Below are 14,600 nucleotides of genomic sequence, written 5' to 3' on the forward strand. Positions count from 1 at the left end.
GTGTTCTCAAACATACTGCCTCAATTATGGCAGCAGATTGTTAACAGTTGGTTTTCCCCTATGACAGTCTCTTGTAAAAATCAGAGGCGTGAGTAGAAGACCATAAGACTGCATATCTTAAGCGTGATTTTTTTTTCTTTTGAACTAATAAAAACTAATCATGAAAGTTTTTTCTTCCGTCTTTTAACAGATGTGCTCTCTTTTTTTCAATTTCTTCCACCATATTGTAAGATTCCAAAATAACTGTGAACTTTGATGGATATTTATTGCTTGTGAGTCCTTATCATCTTTCCCAAACCAAGCTCATGTTCAAGTGGTAGGTTACAAATTCTCACAGCAGTACTTTCAGACTCTCATGATATTTTTTAGGTTCACTTTTAATGATTGTTAAAACTGCTGCTTGAAGACTGCTACTGTTTTTACAGAAGGCATTTAGTATTCAGAAGAATAAAAAAAAGGAACTTGACTAGTTTAAACAGCGGGAAGATTAAATATTTCTCATGGAGCGAGCCATTGTTTTAAGCAGGATTTGATGGCTGTTAAACCATGAAGAAATGCAACAACCTGGAAGTTGTGCTGTTGCTAGGAGAGGTAATATCAGCAACACACACACACACAAAAAAATCCTAATTTTCAAAAGAGAAACATTTCTCAAGGACTGAAACACTCTCTAATATCTTCTTTAGCATTTTAGTTTTCACCTACTTTTAAATCAGACTCAGCCAGCCATGCTTTATGAAGAATTATTTCAAAATATGATCAATTATCACAAGACAGCATTAGAAAACACTTTTGAAGCCAGAACCATCAGAAAAGATTTTCTCTCAAATTTAATTATTATACTTCACAATTTTTTTTTCTGATAAAATTTCAAGCTCAGATAAAACTGCATGATACCAGTATTTCTTAGACCAATTTTTACTTGGGCACAATTTAAGTGGCAAAAGAACATACTTTTTGGGTTCTCTGAGTAGCAGAGTCCTTGAAATTAAGTTTACAGACCTTCTGCTAAGGCATCATTTCTTATTGTCATGTATATGTCTCAGATTTAACTTGTCTGCCGTTTACTCTCAGTATGTCCTTGCAGTTTACCCTGATGGCATTGCTGTCACTTACCCTGAAAGCAAGAGGCTAGTCTTTTCCCTGGGCTGTGTGGTCGTCAACAGATTCTAAAAATAGTATTTTGTTCTACTGCATGATCTTAATTTAGCTGAACTTCCTGCCTTAATCATTCCTTTGTGACAGGTTTGCCGAATCTCAGATCCTCAAACGTGCTGTACAGCCCCACAACACCCATATTCATGTCCTGCATCAGCGTCTTGTGCTAACATTGACTTAATTTGCTCTAATTCATGTGTCACTGGACTTCTGTACAGAGCTTCTTCTCTTTCCATATCTCTCTTTCACTTTAATATTTCTAAAATGATAAAGGAGCAACTGTGTTTAAGCAACTGTGATTTAGGTGGTGCCCAAAACTGCATGTTGAAGTAATTTGTTTTCAGTAGGCATGTCACAAGCAGTGAACTTTGATAGTTCTAGTAATCTTGTGTAAAGATTTCTAAAATAAAGCCCAGTTACCATAGCCATGTGACTGAAAATGCAGAGGAATTATTTCTTAATGCATCTCTGACGCTCTTTCTTCAATATTATTACTTATAGTCGGCTAATCCCTAAGATTTACATATACTTATTTTTTTCCTAGTTTTTATCTCTTTTTCACAAGACAACTAGGAAGAAGGAGAGAGGGAGAAAACAACATGTAAAGAAGTTAGGTTCTTCGTGATGCCTAAAGTACTTTCCTTCAGTTTACCAGTCATAATTAGGGCATACTATTGATGAAATAAAGTAGCAAAACTTCTCCTAGCAAGTAATAATGTGTAATGGGGAAACGAAATGAGTTTTAAAATATGTCTCCATTTTCTCCTCCTGCACATCTTTTTCTTTCCTTGGTCTCATTATTGGCTATCTCTTCTGTCTTCTATCATGTTTTTCTCTTCCTGTTTGAGGCTCTTTCCTCTTTCATCAGTCTTTTTAGACTGGCTTGGTTAATAAAGGTAACACAACAACCGGTGTTGTTGTGTTACTTTTATTAACCAAGTCTCACTCTTTCTCTCAAATTTTGTTCCTACTTCCAGTACTTTGGGGGAAAATGCCTGCTAGAAAAGAACCCCATAGATTCCTCTAGTTCCCTACAGGATGAGGGAATGGAGTCTTTAAACTATAACCTTTCCATTCCCTGAAATAGATTTTAAAGTGAATAAAGAAATTGTGACCTGAAGTCTGTCCTCTGCCCTAGTCTCTTGCCTGAAAGACTTGGAAAGTAAAAAGGAAGAGCAAAACTCCTGCTTTGCTTCAGTGACTGTGTCTGAAGTGAAGTCCTTTGCTACTATTTAGTACACCCATATAGATATTCATCTACCATACCAGTGAATTTTGGTGATATAATTGGAATTTTTGAAATTTGAGTCCTATTTGACTTCAAGACTTATATTTAAACTCTTTCAGATAGGTTAAACATTGGAACATTCTTGAATTAAAGGTATACAAATTTAAGACATTTTGTATGCTGTATGATTCAGTTTCAGTTACACATTCACAATCTAAATTTTCCACTGGAAACTACTCTTGAAGAAAAGTTCACATAAAAAGTAACCTATAATGAGGTATCTTCTGGTACTCGCAGGTGTAAACACTTCAGAGCTGTCATTTGGGCTAATGTACTGGCTGTTACATTCTGCCATTTCTTGTGAGTTTCCAAAATATGAAGTTCCTAGGTCATGTTTATTATTATCAATGAAACTGGCTTCTGGCATTGAGAGAATTGCACATGAAACAGCCTACATCCATGGTTTTTAACTGTCTTTTCCTATGCAGTAGTGTGGCTGTGAGAAAACTGTCTATTAACAGTCACCTTTTACTAATTCCTGAGTCATGGAGCCTTTTGCTTTGGAGAGTTACTTGTCATGGACTAAATTCATGTGAGAGTCCGTACAAGCAGCTTAAGAGCCGAGACAATGAATTTGCTGGCATTGCTTAATTTTTTTATTCTATGCAGAAGTACTGCTGTAACAATGCCATGCTTGTGGAATTTGGGTCTGATTTTGGGTGCATTTCCCTAGGATCAAGTTTTCTATGGTGGCTACAAACCTTCACATCCGCTGTCTTGAAGGTTGTCTTCTTCTTCCTCATCCCTCAACATTCCCAAGGAAACAAAAGCTTCTACAGTTTTACATACCCAGCTCCTTTCTGCTGACCTACAAAGTTTTAGATTCCCTTCCCCATTCTATTCACTTTGCTCTTGGTAAAACCTTTTCATGAATTCAGCATCTTCCAGCCTGCTTGACTCTGTAGTGCGTATTCTCATTATCTTTTTTCATTTGCATTTACTGATGTATGAAAGACAATCATAGAAGAAATTAGTGATATTAGTCCCGCCTTTATTACAATTACCTTGCATCATAAATGTGTCCAGGATTTTACAAAGAAAAATCCGTATGATTTCCTGTGTTTGCTGTCTTGGCTTTTAGTAAGCTCAAAAATGCATTAAGTAAAATCTAATCTAAACAGTAGTTAATTATATAGAAAATGTGATATCCAAAATGAGTAATTCCCATAATGTGACTGATTAAGTAGGGATGCTGTTTGCAGTTACCCACCTACCCACCTACCCACAGGTTTCGTTGTGTGGTAATTCAGTGTTCCTGGATCAGCACAGTTTACCACTAGCCAGTGTTTGAATTTTGTATGTTTGTTTCTAAAAGTGGAACACGCTGTTGTTGGTGGGTTTTTCTGCCTTACTGTGATAGCCTTATAGCAGGATTAACACCCTGCAGGATAGGGATGTGTGGACAGCTGGGATGACCATTCCACAATCCTATTTCAATCTACTTCCACAAAAAAGGATTTTCAGTGAGGGGTGCTGCTCTCACAGGGATATTTTCTACTTAGCTGTAAATTATTTCTCACTGGCTACTTAGCTTTGTTTGGTTTAATTATACAGTGCTTTAAGTGCTGTGTTTTCCTATGTGGCATATTTTGCATATCTCAAGTTCCCTTTTTATATATTTTGACAATGTACTACTGCAGGAATAGTTTGACAGTAAATAAACTTGACTTGATGATATTACAACAGCACTGCTACAAATTCCTACTTTCTGTATTCCAGAGTAGCTAAAGAGGCTTTTGCTGGAATCATATAAAAACTCAAGTGGGAGATTAATTATTTTGATTAATTTGGACCCAAGATGTTGGTGTTTGTTTTCTATATATACTGAATTCTTCTATATGGAAGCATCTACTGTAAAAAAAATTTAAACAAAGGGAAAATGTTGCAGACTGTGCAAACAATGATCATGGTATCTCTATTGGCTAGAATTTCCTAGTTCATGCACTGCATTATTCCTCCTTCCTTTACTGACAACTCTTTGAAATAGGTGACTTTTTGGGGTTTTTTTGTTTGTTTTTGGTTTTTTTTGTTTGGTTTTGGTTTTTGTTTGTTTGTTTGTTTGTCTTCTTGGGTTTTTTACCTTAACCTGAGGAATGTTTTGTTTACTGGCAGCCTTTATAAGTGACTTTTCAGATAAGGCAAAACTGTAGTAGCAACTGCAATAAACCTTGGTTTTTCTCTCTGTTACAGCTATGCTGTCCCAGGGATGACAAAACAAATGCATAGCTTTTCTGGGTGACCACTGGAATTGCAAGAATGCTTGTTGTAATAGGAATTCTCAGACAGGAATATGGCTGTTGATTACAGGACCTGATACTAGAAGCTAAGTTGCAGTTCAGATTTAATTCTAGATCTATCAAATGGTCAGTTAAACACATTGATTTAAATATTTCTATGGACTTATTTTTTTTTGTTATTGACTTGATTATTTATGGGAAATCTGTAAATTCATATTTTATAGACGAAAGGAAGGGGGGAAAAAAAAACAGTGAAGAAAATCAGCCATATTCAAGGATCAATGACCTGACATAGTAAACAACAAGAGTTTGTCTTAGCAGTAGTGCAACACAGAGATGCCTTAGTCCACTTTAAATAGGAAATCTGTGGTGTTGCTCTTATAATGTGCACAGGGGTTTTTTAGTTCTCTGGTATTTTACCTAGGTGGATCCGATACCAGAGTGTAGTAATTTGAATTCAATATCTCTGCAAAGAGTGTTGTTTACCAAAAATAAGTACCTGGTTTCTTCTCTTTTTCCTGCTTGCACTGACTTGATTTTCTTCTATAGGGTCTCAAACTGCCTCTCTGCCCATCTTCTTTGGTAGCTTCCAGTCATGCTCCCCAAACCTTTTACTGATAGTCTAATTCTATTTCAGCAAAGAAACTGACTGCAGTTGCAAAACTGGTGATGGAGGCAATTTCTAAATAGAAAGCAAACTCCAAATAACAATATGAAAATATGCATGGAAAGGTAAATTATGCCAGTTGTTTAAGTGGACTGCTGTGATTTCTGTTACCATCTCAGTGAGAAGGACTGATAAAGTCTAGTGCCATTACAAATGTATTGCATTCTAATACATAAGTTGGTAATGTAAAATAGACAGTTTTTTTATTTTGTGACCATAAAATAGAAATACTCTTTTCAATGGTAGGAATTGAATATAACCTAATAAAACAGACCAAAAATGTTTCGACCTTAGTCAATTTATTTCAATCCCATCAAAATAAGGAAAGGTCGTAATTAAATATTGATTGGTTATGGGATTTCAAAGGATTTTTTTTTCCTGGGTCAATTAAAAATTACTTATTCCTATTGTTTTTCATTGAAGTTAATGAAACTTCATATTTTCTCTGAGAATAGATTTTGTAGTTTCTTTCAGTTATTCTTACCTGGTTAGTTCAAGCTCTCTCAAGCCATACTGGCATTTGAGATTCAAACTTTATCAAATGGGCAGAAATTATGTTATACCTATTGGAAAATCCTGGTTTGCATTTTCTGTGGGTAAAAAATGGGAAAAATTTTAGTCAATTGAAAAAATGAAATATGTGCTTCTTTATACTCTTGTAAACTGGACATAAAACATATTCATATTATTTTAATTCAATAATCTTTAATAAGTCTGACATCATGTCCTTTATTTAATCTGGTTAGAATTTTCATTATTCATTGCATATTATTATTTTAATTTTTCTTAAGCAGGATATATACAGATTTTAAAAATATCACTGTGAATGATTATTTTTTTCATTAAGAACTGCAATTAACTTTGGAAATGTCACATGCTTATATATGCAGGTATAAATATATTTGTCAGGTGTTCATGAAGGATCTAAGAATCTCAAATAAATCCTTCTCAATTTATTTTCTAACCTTCTTTAGGACACTGATACAATGTTTTCGTTTCTTTTAACTTAAGTGAAATCAAAAGATGCCGTATAATGTGGAAAGTCTCACTGAATTATTGGCATGAGGCATATTGCCAAGAGCATGAAATTTACATTTGAGTGTGAAACAATTGCCTTGGCAGAGGAGTGCCATTATGTCTTCTATATGAAAAGTTTGTGTTGAGAGATAATGGAGGGAAAATCCAGACTGCAGTGCCAAATAGTCAGAGAAGAACTTCTCTTTATTTCTGACAAAAGGCACTGTTATTTAGGCAAAGCTGAGACATTTTCTAAGTCATGCCACAGTTCATGCAGCCTCCAGAGCAGTGAAGAATAAGGAGACATTTAGTACAAGCTTGGGCTCTGACATGTGCACTATCCTCTTTGAAATCATGTACATAATTGTATTTAGACACATCTACTGAATCACCAAAGGGTACCATTGGAAAAGTGAGAAACCAGGCAAAAGATTTTTTTTTTTCCTGACAGCGTTCGAGGCTTTGACCCAGAGCCAAACTTTCATGCTCCAGTTTGCCATGATGCATTTCACATAATGACATGCAGCGACAGCCCACTGCCATTTAATATCACTGCTTTGAGATTATTATTCTCCTCTAATGCTTTTTTTCTTTCTGAAAGATTGTGTGTTGTGTTGTTTCAGGACTTTTTGTGTTTTTTTTTGTTTGGTGGTTTTTTTTGCCATTTGCAATAGCTTCTTTTGCCAAGCCAGAACAGACTGGGCAACTCGTTAGGCCATTTTGTGGGTGTTTGTTCTGGGGGACACTAGATAATTGTTAATGCAAACACCACTGAATAAACAAACAGAAGCCCCAGAAAATTCATTCAGTTAATAGTGCCTTCTGTAACGGACTATGGAAAAATTGTTGTTTATAGAGTGAATCATTAATTTGGCTTGCATATTAAATAAGCTTGCCACTAAAATAATAAATTATTACTGGCAGATAAATGCCATATTTGTTTTAACCAGGGTAAAATGAATGAAACATTAAAAACCATGTTAGTTACTAATTGCCAGCTTCAATTCTTTTGAAGCATGAGCTTTGCTAAAAGCTGGACATTTTGTTAAAAAGCTTTGTCAGGTAATTATTTTCCTCCCTGCCAAAGAACTGCACAGGTTTGCTGATTCCAAAGTTCATCTCAGTCTTTGCACTATCAGGTAGATTGAAGTACACACAGCTTAGGGTCCTCCAGCCTCTTGAGCATCCTTCTTCTTACATTAATTTATTAAAACTATAATTCTGTGCAATGGATATACAGATCCCCTTTCATGTACTGAACTTTGTGAGGAGTTGTGAGGAAGTGCTTGAATCTAGAGACTGTCTGTTGCCAGCTCAATGAGAAATTTTTCAGCAAATGAGTCCAATATGTAAATTACTAAAAATCATTATGTTAACTGAACATAAGTAACTCAGTGGTCAAACAAAATTTAATTCAACTGTGCTGGAAAGCAATAACTGAATGAGAGTTTATTAATCTGCAGTTACTCAACTGCTCCTTTGATTTACTGTGGTGTTTGCATGCCTCTGATCACTCTCTAGTACCAAACACCTTGTGGCAAATGGTGGAATGAATTTCAATTTGAAGTAATGCTTCTCTTTTTCCAGAAATATTTTTATTTCCTGTAAAGCAAAAGTAATAGCTATGCTATATGTAAGGATAATGTCTAAATCTATTTTCCCTATTTATAATAGAGAAGGTTTGGGGTTTAGTTTTAATGATTGCTAAAAAGGCCTTGCAGAGTGACAAATGTACGGTTGTTTAATTTGCTAACACACACAAAAGTGATAGATATGGTTTTCTTCAGACATTTTTACAATGAAGAGCCCAAAATATTTTGGCAAGAATAGAGGCAGAAGGGCTTCAAAAGGCAAACATTAGTAGTAGACTATTATCATAAGTAGTTGCTGATCTGTGATTTCTGCCTTTGAAATAGGATTTTAGTCTCCTTCCCCATTAGCAGTTCAGACATTTCTCAGACAATAAGAATTTGTGATTTTTCTCCATCAAGTAAGACTTGCACAAGTGGTATGCAGTGATATCATATGCTGAATAAAATTTAATTTGATAATGCATAATTTCTGCATACACTTGTTATTTCTGCATACAGTATTGTATTCTTGCTTTGCAATAGTGACCTTGAGAATTAATTGTTTCATACTATCAGAAGTATTTAATTTGGCTTGTGGTATTTCCTACACTTCCCAAAGTATCTCTTCTTGATGTTGTGCACACAATAAATTCTCTTTTTGTTTGCTATCTTATTTCATTATTGTATATTGGAATATTCAATCACCGAAGTACTTTGTGAAATTACATCTATTATACCACTGGAATATGACCTGATTTATTATAAGAAGATCAGAGCATAGCTCAAGTGCTCAGTGCATTATTCTAAATGATGCTCTGTCTCTGAGGACTACCGTAGCCCTCATCTTTGCTGTTATGTTTTAGCCATTGATTTCTCTTCAGAACACAAATGCCATAAAAATACTGCTTGGTAATGTTTCTTCAGTATTGAATAACTGCTTTTTCTGCCAAGGAGGTTTCAAAGTCTCTTCCCAACCTGTCTGTCACACTCTGTTCCTTTTACATGCATCAGCAGAGGTCAGCTAAATAGGTCTGATAACTCAGTTTTGGGGGAGATGCAGATTGCAAGACAAGAGGAAAGGAGGGCAGGTAACTGTTCAAAGCTTGCTTGTTTATGTATCTTTGATTGCAGTGGTTCCCAGCCCCTCTGGAGAGAGGCACACTGCTTTTGGAGCCTTTGTTTCTCTTTGAGGGATACGTGCTGCTCATGCCTCCCTCTGTGCCTGCAAACCAGGTTCTCCCCTGGAGCTGTCTCTCCTCACCTCCTCAATTCAAAGCCACAGGCTGCTCCTTTCTCACATTCTGAAGCACAGTTTGTCCCAGAGCAACCTAATGGTGGGGAGGGGCAAAAAAAAAAAAAAATTATCTAGGCTGAAAGGAACTCCTTTGAGAGCTAGAAAGTTGCTCAGGTGAAAGTGGCTGTGATTTGGAGATGGGGTTACAGGGATTAGCCAGAAGCTTATCACGGATCTCTGTAAGCAATGGATTTCACAGTTTATCATTTTACAGGGTTTTTTTTTTCAATTACTTAGGTTTATATTTTCTGCCTTTTTTTCAGGTGTTACAGGAGGAGATGATTAGTAATCATTGGGGCTTTTACCAGTATAAGATATAACATTTCTGCATGATGCATGCTATGTATTCCTGTAATTTAATTATCTAGAGTGTTTATTTGGGGTATAAATGCTGGAAACAATGACATTTCTGAGATTATTTATGAGGTACTGCACTTTGTAATCAAATCTTCTTTGTGCTGTTTGTAAAACATCAAGTGCTATAAAATTGCTGATAGTTAGGAAAGGAATATTGATAATGGGCTGACATTCTCTGTGCAGCTGCAGATGAGAATCAGTAGGAAATAGAGGGGAGCAGAAGCAGTGGCAGATGTATTGCAGAGATTAGTTACTGAGATGTTGCCTGCCTGAGAAACACATAAACTCTCTGAAAGGAATTTTTTCTGTGTTGAGAATTATGTAGCTCCAGCTTTACATTTTAGACAGTATTTTATTAGTAAGAATTTTTTTTTTTTTTGTGATAATATGAATATTTCTGAATTAAGTAAATAAATGCATTATACCTAAAAAAAAAAATAAAAAAGTAATCATACTGAGTTATAGAAATGAACAGGGTTAAACAAGGTTTAGATCAAAGAGCAGCTAAAAGAGAATGAAAATGGAGTTGTCATTGACTGTGGAACCAAAGTTACCCAAACTTTTAAGAACTTTTATTAAAAAAGCAGAACGTAACACAACAGAATAAACTTTTGACTACAGTAGGAATTAGTAACCTGCCATGACCAGGGCCCAAGAAAGGAGAGCACTGTGCATTACTTCAGTTTATGTTTGAAAGATGCTCTTATAGTTCCAGAAGGCTAAGAAGTCCTCAGAATATTTTGCTAAGGTGAGTGAAGTCTCTTTTTGACTTAAGTTTATTTGACTGAAAAAAGAGTTCATAAAGATTATAAGGAAACAAATTTTGTAACACAATGACTGACCCACCAGGGAGAAAGTCTTTGAAACAGTAATAGTGACCTTGGTTTTATGGGCGTTTTTGATAGGAGAATTACAGATACAGTTCGTTATTGGATCTTGCTGCTCGTGTAAAGGTGATAAGGAAGGAACGATGATGGGTCATTTTTAAATTTCTGAATTGTAACCTAGCCAATCTAGCCTATCTCTGCTAGAAATTAGTCTAGAGAACCGGCTGTGAACCAGGCAGAGCTCAATAAATAGAGAACATTAACCTCATATGTGTGCTGTTCAATAAAACTGCACTCAGGCTGGCAAAATAAATCAAGAGACTTAATGAAAATATTTTATTAAGAGGTTTAATTGTAACTATTAGGGTTTAAATTTTTGTACTATGTGAGGAATTTTTAATTTTGTTTTGAAGTTAGGCTAAGGGTGCAAATTTTGTGTTGGAACTTTTAGTACTATACCTATACAAGTAATGGCAAGCACATTATTAATGCAAAATAGCAATAGAATACTTGGTGGAGAGAATTTTGTTATGGGATTTTTTTTTCCCCAGGCATTGAATAAAACTGCTGTTTTGCCCAGGACTGTTTTTGTCTATCCTGTTACTTATTGATGCATGAGTGTTTCTGTTGCAGCCCCAGCAGCAGGACACTGTTGGTAGCCTCTGCTAACACTCTGTTCCAGTGGCTTTATCACATAAATAAATGAATGCATAAGTGTGCTGTGGATACACTTTAAGTAAAGGCCAGGCAAAGTAATAATCGCAGGATTTGGTGTGACATTTTGCCAGCTCTCACACGTAGTCCTGACTTCTCTAACATTTGTTTTTCAAGTCATAAATATTTCTGGAAAGTAAGCACTCTTTTGAATGACAGTGGCTTCTGTGGAGAGATTAGGTACATTAATAAAATATGAGATAAAAGATACTGGTGAGTGATGGTTTTTAATTAGGGGAGAAAAGGGAAAAAAGGGCATTTTTAAAAGAGGGTGTGTTCTGAAGAGCAACACTTAATTGCCTATATTTTTGTTACTTTTGAGTATACTCCTACTTAAGAAAAAAAAATTGGAAAACCTAAAAGGAAAGACATTTACACTTGCAATAAGACAAGTATGTTTCAATGTCCTGTGAGAGGGAGGAGGTGTTGGGAACACAATCATTCCTTTGATTATATTCAGTGAAACCAGGTTGTGTACTTTATAAGAACAGGAACAACTTTTAACATCTTCCTAATCCTGTTGCAACTTTGATCATTTCTGCTTTTAAGCAGTGGCTATAACTGGACCTAGCAAAGAGAAGTGCAGTGGTTCATCTCAAACAGATAACTTTTATGTGTTCCTATACCTTTTTTCATTCTAATGAAGTCTTTCTCTCCATTTTAGACAAATATCACTTGCTGTGTCATAGCACATGGATTTCAGGACCGCCTGTGAAGAGGTAGGATCAGTTTTTTTTCAAATAGTAGAATGAAAATCAATGAACTTTTAATCCTTTTTATATACAAGATACTTTTCTTTCCCCCCTTTTCTTTCCCTGAAGTTTTAGGAATTACATAGTCAAATATAAGTTATTCAGCTGATCATTTCTTGATGGCAGATGGACTTTGTAGTAGAAGATGAAAGAATTTGCGCAAGTGTATTCATCTCTAGACCTCACCTCTGTTCCCATTTACCTCTTTAGGCACAATGTAGGTGCAGGCAGCTACATTTTGTGTGAGCTTTACTCTTCTTGAAATTGTTTATATCTGAAAGCCTGTACATGAAGAGAAATGTCAGTGGGACAAGGAATCTGCCTGGTGCTGCTCAGCAGAATAAATGTAGAAATAGGGGAAATGTAGAAATGTGGGAGAAAAGTGGGTAGGGAGAAGGGAAGCTATGAAGGTGACCAAAATGAAAAACAATTCCATTCAGATTTAGTGAGGTAAGAGAGTAATTTTTGCCTAGAATTGATTTCATTATATCAATGCAAAGTACTTCAGTCACTCTCTACTAGAGATGAGGAAAATTCTTTCTGTGTTTATAATAATTTTCCTTAAAGAAAGCAAATAAAATGTATTTGTAGGCATTAGCAAGGGCATCTTATTTACTCAGTAATTGTCTATGTACAATTGTTTTAATGTGATTTTAACAACTTCAGCAATTGAGACACAGTGAGAACCATTTACAGCAAATTATATAATGTTTTTAATGCATTATTATAATTTAAAAATCATGGCAATTACCTGTACACTGAAAACCACAAACACCATTTAAGAAGGTAGGACTGGAAACAAGAAAACTGGCTAGAACTTTAGGTGTGACCGTGATCCCATGAAAAAATAGAAGTGAGGGGATTGGAACAGCACTAAAATCAAGAGCTAACTGCAGATATAATCAATTGTGACTTGAGAATCAGTTGGAATAAATTAGTGGAGAAGAGAAAAAAAGCAGAATAAACAACACTAAATCATGACAGCATTCTGGAGCAAGTAGTAGGGTAAAAAAGTAATATTAAAATCAGCCCTGCCTTTGGGAAAGAATACTGTGATGTTTTTTCAAGGATGTTGTTTATCAGGCTTTAACACCTCAGAAGATGCATGCATGGTGTAAGTTCTATAGCAGTATATCCCAGATTATTTGGAAGAAAACATTCTTACTAAACTTGAGGTTTGGCTTTTCAAATAGAGTGTTTTCAGTTTGAAGGAGCCTGCAATGATCATGTATTCCCATTTCCTAAGTGCTTCTTGGCTGCCCAAGAGATAAAGAATGTTATTAGGTCATTTTGGTATTATTAGTGTTATTATTGTTATTTCTTTTTGAATGCACTTATTCAGGAAAAGAGGAAGATGAGTATTATTTTCATTTTTTTATGTTGTTATTCTTTAAACTCTGTAGACTATTTAAACTCTGTAGACTATTTAAACTCTGAAGACTATTAACTTCACTCTGTGTGCAGCAGACATAATGACAAGAGCAGCCACAGAAAGACAACTTGGCATGAGTCCTGTCTTAGCCTTGACAGTGCAAGTACACTGACAGATCTGTTTCATTCTGTATCTAGTTTCTAATGGGGGCATGGGTATCAAATTTAGCTCTTTGAAAATCTGCTAATTTACAGACCTTCCATGGTAGACAAGGGAAGGGGAGCTTGATTCCACCCATCCAAAAAAACTCCGTGATCTGGAGACTGCAAACAAGAGTTACTGAGAAGTTTTTGATAATGGCAGTAAAAATATTTGTGAAGCATCTTGGCTGTCTGATCTTCCTCTTCCCCTTTTTGTTGCCTTTCATATGCATATCCTGGTGCTGTAGCCACTACACTGCAGGAGAGCTGAGATCGCTCACCCAAACTGGTGAATGCAGCTTAGATTCTTGTTGGTGCTTCCATCCTTAGTAATGGTAGTAAATGGCTTGAGCAGGGTTTCAATTAGCACAAAACCAAAATTTTCCACATAGATGCACTGAAGCTAAAGCATGTTTTTCATGGTGTCCATGACATACTCAATTTTTTTCCTTAAATGACTTTTCATTCTAATTAACTGCTGCTCTAGTGCACTGGAGGTCTCTGAGGGAAATTTAGCTCTTTCACAGTGCTGATGCTTTCATGCATCCCTAATTTCTTTTAGTGTCTACTAGTGAGATTTGGTTTGAGACTTGACACTGAAATGGTCTTGTCTCCTTATAGGTACCTGCATGTGCACTTTGTGCCCAAGTTCCTGCAGCAGATCTGATTGGAGCAGTCAGGGTTATAATTATAATGAGAAGTTAAACACTGATATGTAGACAGGTAGAGTTTGTTTCCAATCTCAAAGTGATTTCTAGTATCCTAATTATTATTTTCTCCCCCAAGCATCTTATCTTCAGGCTGTGCTGCCTTTCAAGGCATCTTAAAGTAGTTTTAGTCTGCAGGAAAATAAATAACTTCCATGCTAGACAACTCAAATGGTACTACAAAAAGAGGACATCATAAACACAAAACCACATTTTTAAAGGGAAACTACCTGCTATCTGAAGAGGTGATTTTTTGTTTTTTTGTGTGTGGCTTCTCTGCTTGCTGCTTGGGGGAATTTTTTCACTATTTAATGTTTCATTATTCAGTATTCAGTATGCTCTTTTCCCTCACTGATGAGCAAATATATGCATTTTTTTGGTTCTTCTCTTTAACAATTTCTAAACCATAAAACTATCTAGCTCCTCTTTTACCCTTTAT

At 35.6% G+C, this 14,600-nt stretch overlaps 1 protein-coding gene across 7 annotated transcripts in view; it reads left to right on the forward strand.

Annotated features, from left to right (window-relative positions):
- Positions 1-14,600, forward strand: part of SNTG1 (syntrophin gamma 1) — a 315,746-nt gene that overhangs the window by 146,234 nt on the left and 154,912 nt on the right. For 5 of the 7 annotated variants that reach the window (XR_010439215.1, XM_064706080.1, XM_064706079.1 and 2 more), the window contains exon 2: positions 11,795-11,849. Coding sequence is in view for 6 of the 7 variants with exons in the window: in XM_064706080.1 (XP_064562150.1) it covers positions 11,823-11,849 (27 nt within the window). In the remaining variant the exon portion in view is untranslated. Of the gene's footprint in view, positions 1-9,373; positions 9,412-10,282; positions 10,338-11,794; positions 11,850-14,600 lie in introns of those variants that run through there. The other 2 variants (XM_064706081.1, XM_064706082.1) reach the window with 2 other exon arrangements.

This window comes from Zonotrichia leucophrys, chromosome 2 (genome assembly GCF_028769735.1).
Source record: "Zonotrichia leucophrys gambelii isolate GWCS_2022_RI chromosome 2, RI_Zleu_2.0, whole genome shotgun sequence".
NCBI lineage: Eukaryota > Metazoa > Chordata > Aves > Passeriformes > Passerellidae > Zonotrichia > Zonotrichia leucophrys.